Raw genomic sequence first — 19,530 nt, 5'->3', positions numbered from 1 at the left:
TATATATATCACAACTTTTTAATTGATTGTATCCCTAGAAGTGGAAATTTTTTCTTTTTTATCTTCAAATTTTAATGCATACACAATTTCATAAATATCTTAAAAACGAACCATATTTTGCTTTTATACACTTATTGGACTCAATAAGTGACTTTGTCATAAAAATGTTCCAGAATATAGACAGATTTAATAAGGAGATTGTAGCATTGATATATGCAATATTTCAGTGATATAATACTAAAGGTATCAACTGCTAAAGGTAGTCGATGCTCTCCTAATTGAAAACATATCCAAATGTACTCAAACACAAATGAATATAGACAATAACTGTTTAGTGTCTTTAAATATCAGCTGTATTTGTACTAGGCTAAGAAACAAGGTGTATGCAAGCTTTTAGCGAGCTACTACACCTGTTTTGAGCCGAGTACAAATACAGCTGATATTTAAAGACACTAAACAGTTATTGTCTTTATCCTGCAATTAGTTTTGTATAGTGTTTGTGTTTTGAAAGACAAAAAAACTAACATATTAAGCATTTATATTTGATTTGTAATCCCTTGAGGCCCGCATAGTAATATCAAAATCACACATTACGCTGAAGACGGGTTCGCAAAAAAGAATCTCGAATGGTCAACAATAATACATTGCTCAAGGTGAATAATTATATATTTTAACATAACAACTAATTTCAACAGTAAAACCAAATAACAAAACATTGTCAAATTTGAAACAGAAGTGTATGTGAGTTGTCCTATGCTTCAGACTTGACATTCACTAAACATGCATGCTGAAATTGACATGGTTGATTTTGTAACATAATCATACACATTCAAGTTTTGAAATCGACAATTGTCATCGTCATTGGAATACAACTGGAATACACATTTTGAGGTCACACAGGTTCAAACAATACTCAGTCCGGCAGTGGGCGGAGCTTTAAAGCGATATCTGTATAGTATACAGATACAGCATAGCGATATCTGTAGGGCTGTATCTGTATAGTAGGACACCCAATTGCAGGATAAATGTATGTAATTATGCAATGAAACTTTATATTACAATATAAGAGTGACGTTTACTAGCACATTGTATGTCTGACATATGGATTGAAATACATTAGTGATTAACCAGTTGAAGCAGGAAATGTAGGTCAGTGTGACTCAGATATTCCAGGATTGACTTTCACTTTACATTTGTACTGAAGTTGACAAATGTCAGATATATTATCACAACAGGTGGAAACGATGCAAAGTAATATATCCCAAACATTTAAAGTCACTAATCAAGTTAACTTAATTTGGTAAAAAATTGATAAGCATCATTGTGGATGCTGTGGATTTATCTATTTTCTTTGGTACCAATTTTCATGGTTGGAGGAAAACTTGCATATTTGTGAATATTCGTAGTTTTGGCAAAGTCTACATACATTCCTTTAGAAAATTTGTAATTCATTGAACATTTAAATTCCTGGTTCTCCTGTATCCACAAAATCCACGAAAATTGGTATCCAATGAATATTGATGAATCCACAGTATTAGACATCAAAGAAAAACTCAACTGAATCACACAGATGGAGGGAGATAAGTTGCAAATTTAAAAAAAATGCGCTGTTGACTTTCATGACAGTTATAATAATGATTGGTGTTGAAGTGATGCCTGCCTTGGAAACTCTCAGATATAGCTACCTGTTTTGGCTAAACTGTAATATACCGTAGAAGTAGTTCCTTACCCAATTACATATTCATACACTAGCAAGGATATGTATGAGACCTGTATCCAGCCAACATATTTTTTATTAAAAATTCTAAGAATCAAGAATTGATTTAGCTTTGAAATGAATTTGGTGGAAAAATGCACATATGGTTTTTGCTTTTTATCAAAAATTTATAACATATATCTTAACAAGTGTTCGATGAAAACAGTTAATTTTTTAATGTTTTTTTGTAGAAAAAACTCCCACAGAAGTAACATTGCTTGGAACCCAGTATCTCATGTATAATTTTGTGAAGGATAACAACACTGATGATGGTCTACAGAGTAACGAAGACGAGATTGATCTTTATTTCCGTACTCAGCAACCTGATGGATTACTGTTTTTTATAGGTAAGAAGCTTTATATGCATACTAATAGGTTAGATTAATCAACGACAATGTGGAGGATTTTCTCTACGGTGTTAATCCCCTGTTTTGGTTTGATAACGTCTGATCAGGTTCGCTGCAGTACAAAGAGCCTACTTATATTGAACAAAATAGATACAGCTCAAATTATAAAGCTAGTTCTGTTTTATTGATTTTTAACCAGGTTTCTATAAATTATTTGTCATGAATTAATTGGAAACAATTTTCAATATACATAAATCTTCCTCAAAGCATTAATGTCAATAAAAAATATAGTATTTTATATTGTTTTATAATTTGCATGTTGATTTTATTTGAATCTTGATTTTATAAGAGATACTTCTCTGTGAAATACTATCTGTTAAAATGCTGAGTAATTAAGTTAATGGAAACCTTTATAAAATATGTCATTTATTGTTATATTGTTTGACGTTAATTAACTTTGAAAGATATCACTCAGATTTATTGCTCTGAAACTATTTTCTTCCAATAAATACTCACTGTATCAGTTAAAGTTTTTTTTCTTCAAATCTGCATGTCCAATACAATTTTCTAAATGCATATTAAACTTAAAGTACAGATATGAATTAGTTTTTAAAGAGTCTTAATGTTATATTGTATTACCCCCTTATCATTGATGTCTCTGGAAGACTTTGTGAAGGTGAATAGGATGTTTTGCCACCTTGAATTCCAAATTCACAAATCTCTATAAATCTATCAAATTGCATTATTAAGACTTTAATATAACATTAGTCAATCAGATATCAGTTATAATATATTTTAATTTTGACTTTTATATCTGCTTTAGACTTTCAAAGTTCTTCCTGTTCAGGGAAATTGCCAAAATGCCAGTATTGTCTCATTTTGTGTTACATTGTTTCATCTAAGATGGTTGTGGCAAAATGCATGACATAACTTTGCAAATCTTGCAGTGTTGACAGTGATAACTTATTTTATGAAGGTAGTACTTTTAGATTGTAGAGGAGCTTGATATTCCATATTTTGTATACAGATGTATTATGGTACATATATGTATAAAGTTTTTCCAATACGTAGAGACCTTGATCTCAATTACTTTTATTAATAACAATTTAGCAAGCTTGGCATTTCAACATGTACTCTCTTTTAATTGGTATGAAAGCTTTGGGTATTGTTAAAAATGGATGTTACCAAAGATTGTTTTTACTTGTGTAATACAGTTTACAACTTTGTTGATTGCATTAAAATAAGCAAATTTTTATTGTCATTTGTTTAGGTGATATGACAGACCATATCATCATCACTCTAAGAAATGGAGGTGTGTTTGTTCGAGTCAACTTAGGATCTGGCCCATGGGAAGAACTTTTACCAGCAAATGGCTACAGATTTGATGATAACCAGTGGCACCATCTAGTGGTGAAAAGAAAATCAAGAGAGGTAACAAAAAAAGGAGTACACTTTATTCTTAAGATGCACATTTTATTACTACACTTTAAGTATTCATAGTGCTGATTCCAAGTATACCAGTAGTACAAATCTTTTGTAATAAAAAATTGCTAAACAGAATTACACACTGTAGCTTTAGTTATGTTTTCCTCTTTCTCATATAATGTTTAGTGCATGAGGTAAATTGTTTAAAAGACTTGATGGATACCTTTTAGCTGTAGAGCTCTTGGTTATTAACACTTTACTCAGTACTCATAGTATAAAACTTTTGCTTGAAATACCAAATCCTGAATTTTGATTGGTTGATTTCTGAGTCTGAGTACAATAATTGAAATTGAAAGTTCTATGACAAAATTAAAGGTCTTGACTGTTCTTTGAAAGAATTAAACTCTGCCGACCATTTCTTGCAATGATAAAACTCTCAAAAGTAAACTTAAAATGTGATGCAAGTAATTTAAAAGATCAATTGAAGTGCCCATTACAAGAATTTTGCTAAACTTATATTCCACATGCTATTGAAGCATAAAGTTCCATGTCAATGACTGCATTGATTTCCTCCGGAGGTACTGTAACAAGCATTCTAAAAGAAAAGTAATATGCATATATTATAATGATTGTTATATTGTGTCATTAACTGACAGATTTCCTGTATAGAAGAAATGACAGTACTGAAGAGACAGTTTTCAGACTTTTTAAGTTTTAGTCTTTTATAGGAGGCACTCCACTAAGTAAGCTTCCCATAAAGTTTAATGTTAAATAGCAAATTTTGAAAATGTTTCAAAATAGAAATGTTCCGAGTATTGCCATTATGCTCATCAAATTTTACATTTAGTAATTTACAATAGAAAAAAAAGTTTCTTCTATCAATTCATTACCTGAATAATTGAATTTCAAAAATTTGCCAGAAACGTAACCAGTTTTCAACCTGTTTGATGAGTCCAATTTTAAAACACAAAATTTTTATGTTCTGTAAGCAGTTATTATACCTTGTCTTTTTGCTCCTTCAGTACAAACTGGAAATATATATTGTTGTACGATGGTTGATCAATTTGTCTCATACAAATTACTAGCAACTATGAATTATTTAGGCAATACTTTCAACATTTATTGAAGTTGCTAAATGGTGGATTGCATCCCTCTATGGGAATGACCAAATGAGAGAAATGAGACTCACTGATGCAACTGACAGAATATATATTATCACCTTTAGATTTCATAAGTAAATTAATAAAGAGAAATAAATCTAATGGACTTGGGACGTTATGATAACTTTGTCAATTATACAGTCTACTATCAGAAATCTACACGTTTTTTTAATTGGACTGTATCTACTTTATAAGTGCAAGACCCCAAAAGTTATTATATTTGTCTGCAGGAAATTAATTCTCTCTAAATTCTGTCAGAGAAAATTAATATCCTTTAGAAGAAAATCAACATAAAAAGTGAAAAATATTGGCATATTCGTTGCAGATATGCTTTATGATTGCAGTGAAGTGAATTGATATTTTATATGATCTATTTGTTGATCGAAATGTTATCCAATTTTTGTACTATCAGTGGGAAAAAATCTTTTAATTTTTGTTCGTTCATTTCTGTTAGGGATAAACATTGGTCATTTGGAATCAGCACTGTGAAATATTTTTATCTACAAGCTTTATTAATTATTATTTTTTATATTTAATTTAATAGATTATATAATGTAATACTTACACCTATTTTTAATCAATATATCACACTATAGTAACAGTAGCAAAGATGTAAAGTGGCAAATTTTTGTAAGAGGTTTATTTTTTACTATTTCGCAATTTAAGATATAATTGCAAACAATAATCTGATGTAATTATTATTATGCCCACCAAGCGACATTATGTTTTTTGGTCTATGGGTCTATTTGATCTTTGTTAGTTTAAAATAAGATCAGAATCACAGACAAGAAAAATGGAAAAAGAGGCCAGGGAAGATTAAATTGGTCTGTAAAATTGTGAAATTAAAATGATACAATAAACACTCTTAATTATTAATGGGATGACTTAGTGTTGAATGCTTACTAGTAACAAAATTTTATGAAGGACAAGATTCATTATAGAGGGGGGTAACAAAATTTTATGAAGGACAAGATTCATTATAGAGGGGGGTAACAAAATTTTATGAAGGACAAGATTCATTATAGAGGGGGGATAGGAGGGGTCCTGGTCCCAAAATCCGAGACTTAAAAACATGAAATCCTGAGGTCCAGAATTTAAAGAAATTTAAATCCCGCCTTCCAGAAATTCGAAAAAAGAATTCCCAGGTACCGAAAGGACCAATCCCAAAATCCCGAGCTTAAAAACACCCAATCCCGAAGTCCCGATAAAGGTTCGAATCCCCCTCATTATATTTACTGCAATACATGCATTAAGTTGAGAGAAATACTAACCGACAGGTCACAATGTGTCATTGGACATACCAGCTGATACGGTAAACTGTCAGTAAAAAGTACCAATCAAATTTTTATAATACCATTGTGATATTCATGCTGACTTATGGTACCTTATCTTTTTGAGATATGTTGCTTTTAAATATTTATCCATTGTAGATTTATGTGACTGATATATACAAGGAAACTAGTTGGTGTGAAGCCCTGGAACTCACTATATACATTTTTAATGAGACTTGACAGTGAAATATATATCACTGATGTAAAAGTGAAATATTTGAGAAACTATAGAATTTGAATTTAATTATTAACACCATCATAGATGAAAATAATCTGTCTTAATATTTTACATTTTACCCTGAACTTTTATTAAAGGATTGGTCCCCATTAATAAAATCCAATAATTATAACACTAAACATTAATGCTAGGATTGTTCTAAGGATGTTAATGAGTTGTGTACTTATATTTCATATATAAAATTCTAGAGAAAAATAAAGTTGAATAAAAAATGTGTAAACAAAATAACTAAAAAAATATGGAAATTTAGATTTGAATGTAGATGTGATAAGTGACTCTAGCAGTTTTTTTATCCTAAATATTGCTTGCATGTTCAAATTATGGGCACCTCTTATTGCAATTGCTAAATATTGCACATATTTAATTTGAAACCACAGTAGTATTGTATAGTTGCATCATGTTTGAGTTTTTTACTTTTTTGCCGTCAGCTCACTACAGGGAATGCTAAAGCAGTAGTAAGTAAGCATGTCCCCCACAACACTGCACGCTTTGTCTTATGTTTGTGTGTAACCCTGCATGGTCATTAGCTAATTAAATTGTATTATATGTGATTGTCAAATCAAACAGTAGAAAACAGCAAAGATTTTTGTATTACTGTGACAGAAAGATGAGTTTTTGTTCTCAGAATCAATGAATTGAGTTGTAGGGTTGTGATCATACCATTTACAGAACTACTAATTAGCAGAAAAAAGGCTGTAATTTTATTGAACATATATATAATTAGATGAAAACTGAGTTAAAAGTCAGTTGAATGGGGATAAACAAGAGAAAATCTATATAACCTAAGTGAAGTTTTAATTAGTCTGTGATCATAATTTTTGGACAAGTAATTATGTTATGAATCCAATTATTATTCTTTTTTCCATTTTATTGTATTCTCTAAAATTATAGTCTAGTTGTTAATTGAAGTTTGTCACAAACTAAATTGACCTCTGTGTTCATTTTTGTCTTTGCTTATTTTCTGTTTATAAATGGTTAGATAAATCCATTGTGTTATTGAGTTAGTTATAAACCTCCATCTAACAAAAGTATGGAGAGCGCTATGTAATTTTGAAACATTTGTGAACACAAAAAAAAAAGTTCAATTATGGCTTATCTGAACAAATTTTGTCTTACAAACAGTATAACGAGTACTAATATCTTCATACATAATATATACAGTATAACCTGTGTTTTCCTACACACTGGGGGACCAGAAATTTTTTTCAGATTAAGCAGGGTGTTGGAATACTTAGGGTTTTTTCTGCAAGGATTGGGACCAGGAAAATGTGTCTGTTAAAGCAGGATGTTGGAATACTCAGGTGTCAGATTAGACAGGTTACACTGTATATATACTTTACATGTATACCAAACAGAATATGAATCTTAAATTTTACAGATAGTATTGTGTTATACAAAAACAACACCAAAACAGCATTTAGAAATATAATGAACATTTAGCATTAAAATATCAGATGAATGTTGGCCTATACAATGTTTTTCACGCAGGATGGTTATTTCTCGTAGTTGCTTTTAGATTTAATTGTTTTATCCATTAGTGTTGGCACCTATACTTGTCACTATACACTTCAACAGTATTTTCGGTCAGGCTGAAATTGAATCCCATTATTTACTCCTTGTGTGGAAAAAAGAAGATGTAATGAAGCAAAAGTCAGTAATTTCAAATCTCAACAGGAAACTTATTCTGATGCTGTGCCCATAGTTGAAGGTTGAATTCAGATAAAATAGACATTATAATTAGCCTCATTTGTTCAGGTTATGATCAGAAACACTCCTGGTATATCGTACAGCTATGGGTTAATTTGATTAGTTTTTACTTACACTTAAGGAAGAAAACAAAAAAAAAGATTTTAGTTGACTTAATTACATCATGCAAAATCAAGGATGGTAAAAAAAATCTAAGGTTCATTTATTTTTTAAAGAATTCTCATGTCAGTCATCTATCTTGATTAAGGGCATTGTCTTAATGTACATGGCTTTGAATTATTTAATCAAAGTGTGTTTCTTTCCTGTTTTACTCTCATTGATCCAAACAAGTGTATGCTAATTGAGATACATAGCCTTGCATAGTTAATAGCAGTGATTAGCAACCATTGCATGTTAGTTGTTTTGTCAGAAATATTGTGGAAATGTTTGTTCCTTCTGACTCTGTATTCTCTATGAGATATCTGATAGGACTATTGTTAAGGGTACCTTTCCTCAAAGTACTCATTACCCTTACTTAGTGTAAAATTATAGCATAAGGGTCCCTTGATGCTAAACATCCACCTTGAGCTTTATAAAATTATAGCATAAGGGTCCCTTGATGCGAAATATCCACCTTGAGCATTATAAAATTATAGCATAAGGGTCCCTTGATGCTAAACATCCACCTTGAGCAATATAAAATTATAGCATAAGGTTCCCTTGATGCTAAACATCCACCTTGAGCAGTATAAAATTATAGCATAAGGTTCCCTTGATGCTAAACATCCACCTTGAGCAGTATAAAATTATAGCATAAGGTTCCCTTGATGCTAAACATCCACCTTGAGCAATATAAAATTATAGCATTAGGTTCCCTTGATGCTAAACATCCACCTTGAGCAATATAAAATTATAGCATAAGGGTCCCTTGATGCTAAACATCCACCTTGAGCAATATAAAATTATAGCATAAGGTTCCCTTGATGCTAAACATCCACCTTGAGCAATATAAAATTATAGCATAAGGTTCCCTTGATGCTAAACATCCACCTTGAGCAATATAAAATTATAGCATAAGGGTCCCTTGATGCTAAACATCCACCTTGAGCATTATAAAATTATAGCATAAGGTTCCCTTGATGCTAAACATCCACCTTGAGCAATATAAAATTATAGCATAAGGGTTCCTTGATGCTAAACATCCACCTTGAGCATTATAAAATTATAGCATAAGGGTCCCTTGATGCTAAACATCCACCTTGAGCAATATAAAATTATAGCATAAGGGTCCCTTGATGCTAAACATCCACCTTGAGCATTATAAAATTATTGCCGTTCTTTATTGATATCTAAGAACTTTAAGGTAACAATTTGGCAGTGTACATTCTTCATTTGAAACTGGTATTATTATACTAATTTAATAGTTTAAAAGTCCCAGTTTGAAAACAAACACTAGTATTCAAATTCCTTTACACGTTTTCCTGGGGATTTATTTTTGCTTCTGTATGCTCTTATAGACTTAGCCTATGCATTTTGTTTCCTTAGAATAATTAATAAAGATATCATTTACATCCGAAAAAAAGCCTTTCCAGCGCCAAAATACTGAAATCATTAATCTATTCAATTATTTAACTTTTTATCTAGAAACATGATCAATTTGTTGCTTCTCTAACAAGAACCCATGTTGACACGCCTGTGTTCTCTGCCTTAAATTCTTAATATACTAGAACACTTACATATAAATATTGAATAGCTATAAAACAAGTGATATGGGTATACACTCAAAACCATAGTCCAGCTAAGTAATTATGATGATACATGTAATGGTATATTTAAAAAGAAAGCATTAGCTTGTACTGATATATATATATGTTTTACAATGATGACTATCAAGAAAAGGAAAACAGGTCTTTCATTTTTCAGCATTAAGATTGATGAGTTATATAGTATTTGAACAGTACCATTGGGGAAAACAAACAGTAATTTATCTATGTCTGACAATTATTTAATTGATTTAAAAGATCATTTTCTCTATTTCCTTCTAGCATTGTCTTTATCTGTCAGATGTACAAAAATCAATTAGGAAAGTATACTTTGTCCTGTTCAAAGCTGTGATATCGCCACATTTAATCCTATGAAAATAGAACTTTTTACAGGGGAATAGAGATGTTTGACACGTTTTAAATTTAGGAGATTTACAGACTTATACATCAATTGGAGCTTTCAGAGCTGGTAACAAATTTTCAAACACATCAATTCTAATTACTAAAATTTTCAGTTAAAACTAAAAAGGTGTTGTTAAAAAAGATTGTTATGCAGTGAGCCATTGATGCTGTATACTGGATCTAATATGAATCAGAACAACAACTACTTTCCTTGACCAGAAAATCCCTGGCATTAAATTCTTAATAATAAGTACAGTAATAAGTATATGTTTTACACTTCTGCACAGTTTTCTACCAACGTTTACCTTTACAAAACTAAAGCATTAAAATAATTTGTATTCTGTGGAACTAGGAGATAAAGCTTCAATTTGATGTTTCAATTGTTACTACTTTTATGTTATAGTATGTTTAGAAGAAATAAAGTGATACAAATAATCTTTATTTCTCTATTTTACCTTGTGGAGAAAGGTATGCCTATTCATACAATGTGGGCTGTTGCTCATTGTTTAAAACTGGACAGTCAACATAAGATTTTCACTTTTTTATTAAGATGAATAAGAGCATAAAGTATTAACGGTAGACCCAGCTTAAGAAGGCTCGCAATCTTTGGAGCATAACTTAAGACAAAACACACATGAGTGTTGCGATAAAATAAAAGATATGGTTGATTCATAATTATATATTTGTTGGGTACCAAGTTTCATTGATATCATGGGTAAAAATAAACCACAAATTTAAAAGTTTAAATTTCTTTTAGGTTTGTATTCAAACTTTTGCAAAGCCTAGAGATAATACATTTTTTCCTTAAAAAACAGCAGTCTGAATAACTTTTAGAAGAAGTAAACTATAAAGTAAATGATATTCCATTTACAAAAGAACTGTCAGTATGCAAGATGGAAAGATTTAATTATGTCATAAAGTTTTGATTTCTATTTCAGATCCATGTAGAGGTGGATGGTTCACATAGACTAGACGGGACTACTTTAGGGTCATATGTCATGTTACATATCATTACATTGTATGTTGGTGGAGGTCCTAGTCCACTTTACAAAAACAGGCCTACTCACAATTTTAAAGGATGTCTAAAAAAGGTAGAGTTAATTTGTCATAAGAGGCAGTTAAAAAGTGTAGATTTTCTAGTTCATACACTGAAAATCTAAATTAGTCACGATGACTATTCAGTTAGTCAAATATCAGCCGAAAGGTAGTCAAAAGCATATATGACTACCCATCAAGTCATTATGACTACCTGCATGGTCAATTGACTATGTTAGTGGTCACAGCACCACGTGGTGTAGAGTATCGGTTTTCACGCGTACTCTTTCGCGTTCCCTTTGTTCCATAGATTGTGTAGATGTAAACAAACCAGAAGGCACGGAAACTGTTATTTTGTCAAATAAACCAATTGTTTAAAGTAAGTATGATGTATATTTGTTTAAATTCTAACTTACAAAAATTGAATTTAAGAAAAAGAAGTGTATAAATGAAAGTAATATCGGCACATGTTGACGTAACGACAATAAAAAAGGGGGATATGTATACGGGATATCAATTTTGATACACATACAACGTATTGTCGATTGAAAAGAGTATTTAGCGATATCTTTTTTTCACCTGAGCAAAAACTGTTAAAAATAAACACTGCAATCGACATTCACAACAATGAATTAAAACTCAGGGTGGCTGTCAAGATCCTGGTGCTTACATTACAAAGCTGTGATATAGGATGGGTGGCTGTCAAGATCCTGGTGCTTATATTACAATGTTTTGTTATAAGATGGGTGGCTGTCAAGATCCCGGTGCTTATATCACAATGTTGTGGTATAAGATGGGTGGCTGGCAAGATCCCGGTGCTTACATTACAATGTTGTGGTATAAGATGGGTGGCTGGCAAGATACCGGTTCTTACATTACAATGTTGTGGTATAAGATGGGTGGCTGTCAAGATTCTGGTGCTGACATTAAAATGTTGTGGTATAAGATGGGTGGCTGTCAAGATCCTGGTGCTTACACTACAATGTTACAATGTTGTGATATAGGATGGGTGGCTGTCAAGATCCCGGTGCTTATATTACAAATTAATGGTATAACATGAGTGATTAAATCACTAGATCAAAGATTTTAAAATTTGTTTTTTCTTTAAACTTTTAACATGACTGATATACTTGTTTATTGTTATATTTTAGCTTCTAAAATGATACAATTATATTTTTCAGCAAATGAAGACATTGCTATTTGTATGAACACAGCTGAGAGATTTTTTACCATAGAGAATACCACACTGACACATGCAGAGTTGATACCGACAAATTATTTGAAATATACACTTCAAATTAACAATGAGTTTATAATAAAAAAAAATTCTTTATTTGATTTTTTGACTTTAATATATGTCAGTGAGTAATGGTTACACATGGAAACTTAAGATATAGGAAGGTTTTGAACATTGAGCACTTTGTGGTCCTATACTATTGTCATTGTTAGTATTGCTGCTGTGGTATTTTTAATGATATTATATTCCAGATGTATTTGTCAATCCTATGGAAGAGAAACAACAAAAAGTAGAATAACATAAGAAATGAACCATAACAGAACGAAACGGAATGAAACGCACACAAATTAAATGGTAGAACAAAAAACACAACACAAATTAAAATTACAGTCCAACAGTCGTGACTATTCACAGTAATCATGTTGACTAACCAACATGGTCACTTCCGACTATTTCAATCAGTCATATGGACTGCGTTCAATTGTCAAACTGACAAATGTGCATAGTCAGTTGCACAATCCAATTCGTCATTACGAGTATGACATGTATAGTCATTTTGACTTCCTAACATAGTCATAATGACCACCCACTCAGTCAAATGTGACTAACCATCTAGTCAAACGACTAAGAGCATAGTCAAAATGATTAAAGTGCATTGTCATCTAGAGGACAGTCAAAATGACTAATTAAATTGGTCAAATTGACTAATTTAGATTTTCAGTGTATCTTTTTGTGAACTGTGATTGTTAAATTCCAACATGCCTTAAATTTAAGGTTTATTATCCTAATGATTGGGAAACTCTTAATTTTAAAATGATAACTTGCTTTTTGCTCCATGTCATTAGGTTTTGACCTTATGATTTCTCCCTAAAAGGTAAAAAAACAAGTTGAAGGAAGAAATAATGACATTAAAAAAATTCACCTCTTGAGTTATGAGGAGAATAATACTAGATCAGAGACACAAAGATCAGAATGTTACTAATTCCCACAAGGAAAGCTTGTTAAAGCTTGTTATTCTGCAGAATAGTAAATGTAATCTATAGTACCTGTGTACTTTGCACTTCTCAGAACTGTCTTCGCTTCATTATACTGGATTTGAATTTTTTATGTTCTGCATCTATTTTTAAAGTTCCCATGTTTGTTTGCACTTTTATGAATTAACTTAGAACCACAACCACACAGGCAGACAAAATAGGCATCTAGACAAGTGAGCATCAGGTGTTTTATCTGAAAATTGTATTTTAAAGGTGATTGAATCCTTAGCTGGGTATTTACTTCTGTTTGAAATTTTATTTTGCTTGTGGATTTTTGATTTTATCTGTGAATGTTAGTCATTATTAAAACATTAGAAATTATTCTATTGACTGACTGCATTTTTTAATCAAGATGAAATGAAACCACAGCTTCCAATTAAACAGCATGTTATTCTAATTATTTTGAAATATGAAAATTAAAAAATTTTACTCTTCAAAAGAAGAAAAAGGTTATGAGTTTTGTAAGAAAGTAATGTGTATTAAATGAATTACATCATGTACTTTTCAAATTAGATATAAAAGAAAAATTCTCTTCAAAAATAAATCATTTTTAAAATAATGCCTTTTATCATAATTTTTTAAGCCATGTCCCATGATTTTGTCATCATGACAAACATTTAGGAATGCTGTTTATTCCTGTGGGCGTAGAGCCATTTGCATTTAAGTTTATAATGAGAATACTGCCCTTGAAATTTGTAAATGAAGCATTCTTTCATTTGTTTTTAAACTATTTATTTCACAGAGAATCATGTACAACATTAGGAATAGTAATAAGAAAAGACATGTCCCAAGGGAATATTTTCCCCGTAGAAAACAATTAATGCAAGACGGATCTTCAAAAAGTTCTAATCAAATATCATGGCACATTGGAAATCATTACATGCAAAAAACCTTCAGATAAATGAACATAATGAACTAATGAATACATGGGACTTACTTCACAGGCATGAAAAACCCTTTGAATTTATAATTTACATTATTATTTCATATGTTCAAGCAGTGTTTACTTGCATGATACTAACTTGGTACTCTATATTTTATCTTGTGAGGTTACACATTATGTACAAATTAGAGGGTCTACCGTCCACTCTTCCTGTTGAAATAAGTTTTTATGTTGATCATATGTTGCTTTGGTTGATTAGGTAAAATGCTTCATATTTTGGTCATTGATTTTGAACAAAGCTTGTTTTTGTTGATATTGTAAAACAGATCATTTACACACTGAAACACATACAAATCAATTAATAAATAATATTTAATGAATATCCTTATTGGCATTAAATGATTAAAAAGAATGTTGTTTTTGAAAAGTATCAGATGTTTCTAAGAGGGTAAATTACCTGATCAAAGTACATTAAAAGTGTTGTTTACAAAATGTCTGCCAGAGTAGACTTCTTTTAAATGTTTAATGCGTAAAAATGAGAAGATATGGTATGAATGCCAATTGAGACAACACTCCCCCAGAGACAAAATGACAAAAGAAGTTTATAAGTATAGGTCAATGTACAGCCTTCAACAGTGGGTAAAACTGATACTGCATAGTTAGCTGTAAACTGGCACTGAAATGATCAATGTAAAACAATTCATGTTCATATGAAGTCAATGTGTTTGCTACTATATTGTGGACAAAAAATTGTTAAAGTGCTTTTTAACTCACCTGGCCCAAAGGGCCAAGTGAGCTTTTCTCATCACTTGGCGTCCAGCGTCCATCGTCGTCGTCCGTCGTCGTTAACTTTTACAAAAATCTTCTTCTCTGAAACTACTGGACCAAATTAAACTAAACTTGGCCACAATCATCATTGGGGTATCTAGTTTAAAAAATGTGTGGCGTGACCCGGCTAACCAACCAAGATGGCCACCATGGCTAAAAATAGAACATAGGGGTAAAATGCAGTTTTTGGCTTATAACTCAAAAACCAAAGCATTTAGAGCAAATCTGACATGGGGTAAAATTGTTTATCAGGTCAAGATGAATCGGACAACCCGTTGATAGGTTGCTGCCCCTGAATTGGTAATTTTAAGGAAATTTTACTGTTTTTGGTTATTATCTTGAATATTATTATAGATAGAGATAAACTGTAAAGAGCAATAATGTTCAGCAAAGTAAGATTTATAAATAAGTCAACATGACCGAAATGGTCAGTTGACCCCTTTAGGAGTTATTGCCCTTTATAGTCAATTTTTAACCATTTTTCGTAAATTTTAGTAATCTTTTACAAAAATCTTCTCCTCTGAAACAACTGGGCCAAATTAATCCAAACTTGGCCACAATCATCTTTGGGATATCTAGTTTTTTAAAATGTGTCTGGTGACCGGGCTATTTAACCAAGATGGCCGCCACGGCTAAAAATAGAACATAGGGTTAAATTGCAGTTTTTGGCTTATAACTCAAAAACCAAAGCATTTAGATCAAATCTGACAGTAGTTAAATTGTTTATCAGGTCAAGATCTATCTGCCCTGAAATTTTCAGATGAATCGGACAACCCGTTGATAGGTTGCTGCCCCTAAATTAGTAATTTTAAGAAAATTTTAGTTTTTTGTTATTATTTTGAATATCATTATAGATAGAGATAAACTGTAAACAGCAACAATGTACAGCAAAGTAAGAGCTAAAAATAAGTCAACATGACCAAAATGGTCAATTGACCCCCTAAGGAATTATTTTTTTTTCCTTTATAGTCAATTTTTAACAATTTTCATAAAATTTGTAAATTTTTACTAACATTTTCCACTGAAACTACTGGGTCAAGTTCATTATAGATAGAGATAATTGTAAGCAGCAAGAATGTTCAGTAAAGTAAGATGTATAAACACATCACCATCACCAAAACACAATTTTGTCATGAATCTATCTGTGCCCTTTGTTTAATATTCAAATAGACGAAGGTGAGCGACACAGGCTCTTTAGAGCCTCTAGTTTTTTGATAAGGTAATTAGTTTTAGAAAACTTATGCTCTTTTAATTCCACTTCTACTTCCATTCAGTGGACAGAAGATAACTAAAACAGCAGACCAATATGGTTTAAGCTGTGATAGCTTCAACAAATTATATCTAAAAAAAAAAATATGTATTGCATGTGTTTATGGGTAAATGGGTGCTTATGAAACAATTTATTAGGGCAAACGAAAAAAATATTGGCATAAATTAACTCGATCAGTGCAATTGTAAAACACATGTTATTTAGCTGTTTAAACTACACTGCTTCCACTTTTACTTCTCACTCATACCTTTCTTCTACCTAATTGAATACTGCATACATTGTTTAAAGGTTTATTTAGCCTACAGATATACATTAATGAAGTAAAAAACGACATCTTGGAGGGAACATGTGGTCTTCATCAAAGGACAACTTTTAAACTGTCCTTTATAGTAAAGATCATTGATTGTTGCTTACTAAATGCCTCCTTTGTAAAGACAAACTATTAAATTTTCTACTAAAGATAAGCCATTAGAAACAAAATTGTGTAAGTATAATGTTTTAACCAGAATAAAATAACAAAAACAACCACTGCCAACAGTGTCAACTAGATTTCGTTTCTAAAATTTAGATTTTCTCATATGCCATTCTTTTTATCAAGCTCCAAAGGTACAACACAAAATGTACAGTAAGAATCAGTCTAGAAAAACACAACTCTATAAAACATTTTCCATTTTTAGATGGTGATGTTCCTACAATCTGTCGATACCTGTAACTTGGCATTGCACAAGGTCATGTTTTTCTCTGGCTGTTTATGACGTCTTTACACTAAATCCATTGGATGTTGGATGTGTACGGATTGATAGTTTAGTCTTAGTTGCATGATTTTTTTATTAGTTGTTAGTGGCTTTGAACTAGCTGTCAGATAACTGTGAGTACTCTCAGATCTGTTCATTGTGTCTTTTGGTGTCGGGATGTATAAGTACCAGGCCATGTCCACTTGTATTTTTGTTCATCTGATGAGTTAAGCTTTTTTCAACAGATTTTTATAGTTCGTTCTTATGTTGTACTGTTATACCACTGTCCCAGGTTAGGGGGAGGGTTGGGATCCCGCTAACATGTTTAATCCCGCCACATTATTTATGTATGTGCCTGTCCCAAGTCAGGAGCCTGTAATTCAGTGGTTGTCGTTTGTTTATGTGTTACATATTTGTTTTTTTCGTTAATTTTTTTTACATAAATAAGGCCGTTAGTTTTCTCGTTTGAATTGTTTTACATTGTCTTATCGGAGCCTTTTATAGCTGACTATGCGGTATGGGCTTTTCTCATTGTTGAAGGCCGTACGGTGAACTATAGTTGTTAATGTCTGTGTCATTTTGGTCTTTTGTGGATAGTTGGCAATCATACCAATCTTCTTTTTTTATATGAATCAGTATATATATGTAACAGATGACAAAATGTACTTTAGTATGGGAGAACATGATTTATTTATAAGATGTAATTTATTTTTACTTTCAGTAACTGCTAGTACTCTTATAAAAGTGCTTTGTGTCTATTATTTATTATGTGAGTTTTATTGTGCTTTATTCAGGTATATTGAGTCAAGCAATTTGTGCCTGATATTTTAAAGTTTGTAATGTACTTATGTTGGGCTTTTTCGCCACTGTCTTAGGATAGGGGGAAGGTTGAGAGCTCACAAACATGTTTTACTCTGTCACCTTCTATATGTATCTGTCCTTACTCAAGAACCTGTTATTCAGTTGTTGATGTCTGTCCTTTTTACTATTTTAAATTGTATTCTAAGAAATAAGACTGTTAGTTAATGTGTTTTCATATTTTTAAAGTCTGGACAATTTATTGCTGATTTTATGATACAGATTTATTTTCATTCTTGAATGCCATTCAGGGACCAACAATTGGTTATATCTCCATCATTTAAACTCTGGTGGATAGTTGTATCATTGGTAATGATTCAACATCTTCTTATCTCTATATCTTTTTGTACTTCATGTATTAGGTAGAAAAACAATCAAACTAAATAATACATTATCAAAGATTGCTTAATCCTGGGTGGCCTCTATTACAAGACCTACATTTTGTATATATTGTTGATTTGTTCCCTTCCTGAATATGTATTAGATATTTGACACTGGATTTTTTAAAAGCAACCAACAATCAATCAAAAAGTTGCTCAGAGTTATTGAACCCAAGTTCAAAGAACTTTAAAATCTAAAGAATTGCTTTAAAAAAGCAGTCAACTGCCACTACAAATATCAACTTTTCTGTTTCAGGTTGTATACAGTAGTAATAAAATATCAATGGATATCACAACAATGGCAATAGATGGTCAATTGACTGTATTTGGTGATGTGATCTTCAACCAATGTCAGGATATGGTAGAATCCCAGCCAGTAACATTTACAACACCTGATTCTTACATCGTGTTACCAAGGTGGGAAGTTGGTATACATGGTGGCAGTATCTCATTTACTTTTCAAACTAATGAGCTAAGCGGTGTTCTAATGTATAATTATGGTTTAACAAATTTAGACTTTTTTGCATTTGAAATTTTGGACGGTTATCTGAATTTCTTGATAAATTTAGGCTCGGGAACAGAAAAAGTGAAAATGAAGTATATTAGTGATGGGAAACCACATTCAGTCTCTTTACATCATGCTGGTAAAAAGGGTCATATTCTTCTAGACGGAAATAAAATTACTTATGCACTTGGAGGGGATAGAAATCATCTAGATCTGGATAGTAAGCTGTATGTTGGTGGTATTGACAGATCTATTCAACAACGAACAATGCCAACAGGAATATGGGCTGCCATTTTGAGTAACGGGTTTGTTGGTTGTTTACATGACTTAGTTATGAATGGGAATAAGATAGACCTGATCACAGCTGCCAGAAAACAAATGATCTCAACCATTAAGGATTTCTGTAAAGTAATGGAACCTCAGTGTAACCAGGGATCCTGTCTCCATCATGGTGTGTGTCATGAAGGATGGAATAGGTATTTGTGTGACTGTCGTGGGACTGATTACACTGGACCTATCTGTCAGAAAGGTAATCAGTTTTTAGCTAATGTTTCAATGTATATCAAAATAAACACAAAGTTGATATACATGTGACAAATTTCTGAATGCTGCTACACTAGACCTTTCCAATTAAGAAACAAATTGCCATAAAACTCTC

General features: G+C 31.6%; 1 protein-coding gene across 1 annotated transcript in view; it reads left to right on the top strand.

Annotated features, from left to right (window-relative positions):
• LOC143068280 (neurexin 1-like) overlaps nt 1-19,530 on the top strand; it is a 79,688-nt gene that overhangs the window by 25,400 nt on the left and 34,758 nt on the right. Inside the window, exons 4-8 of the mRNA XM_076242201.1 lie at nt 1,948-2,103; nt 3,374-3,534; nt 6,686-6,712; nt 11,047-11,199; nt 18,624-19,401. Coding sequence (XP_076098316.1) covers nt 1,948-2,103; nt 3,374-3,534; nt 6,686-6,712; nt 11,047-11,199; nt 18,624-19,401 — 1,275 coding nt within the window. The remainder of the gene's footprint in view (nt 1-1,947; nt 2,104-3,373; nt 3,535-6,685; nt 6,713-11,046; nt 11,200-18,623; nt 19,402-19,530) is intronic.

The sequence above is a fragment of the Mytilus galloprovincialis genome, chromosome 3 (assembly GCF_965363235.1).
Source record: "Mytilus galloprovincialis chromosome 3, xbMytGall1.hap1.1, whole genome shotgun sequence".
NCBI lineage: Eukaryota > Metazoa > Mollusca > Bivalvia > Mytilida > Mytilidae > Mytilus > Mytilus galloprovincialis.
Note: the sequence above shows the minus strand (reverse complement) of the source record. Positions and strands in the feature narration are given on the sequence as shown.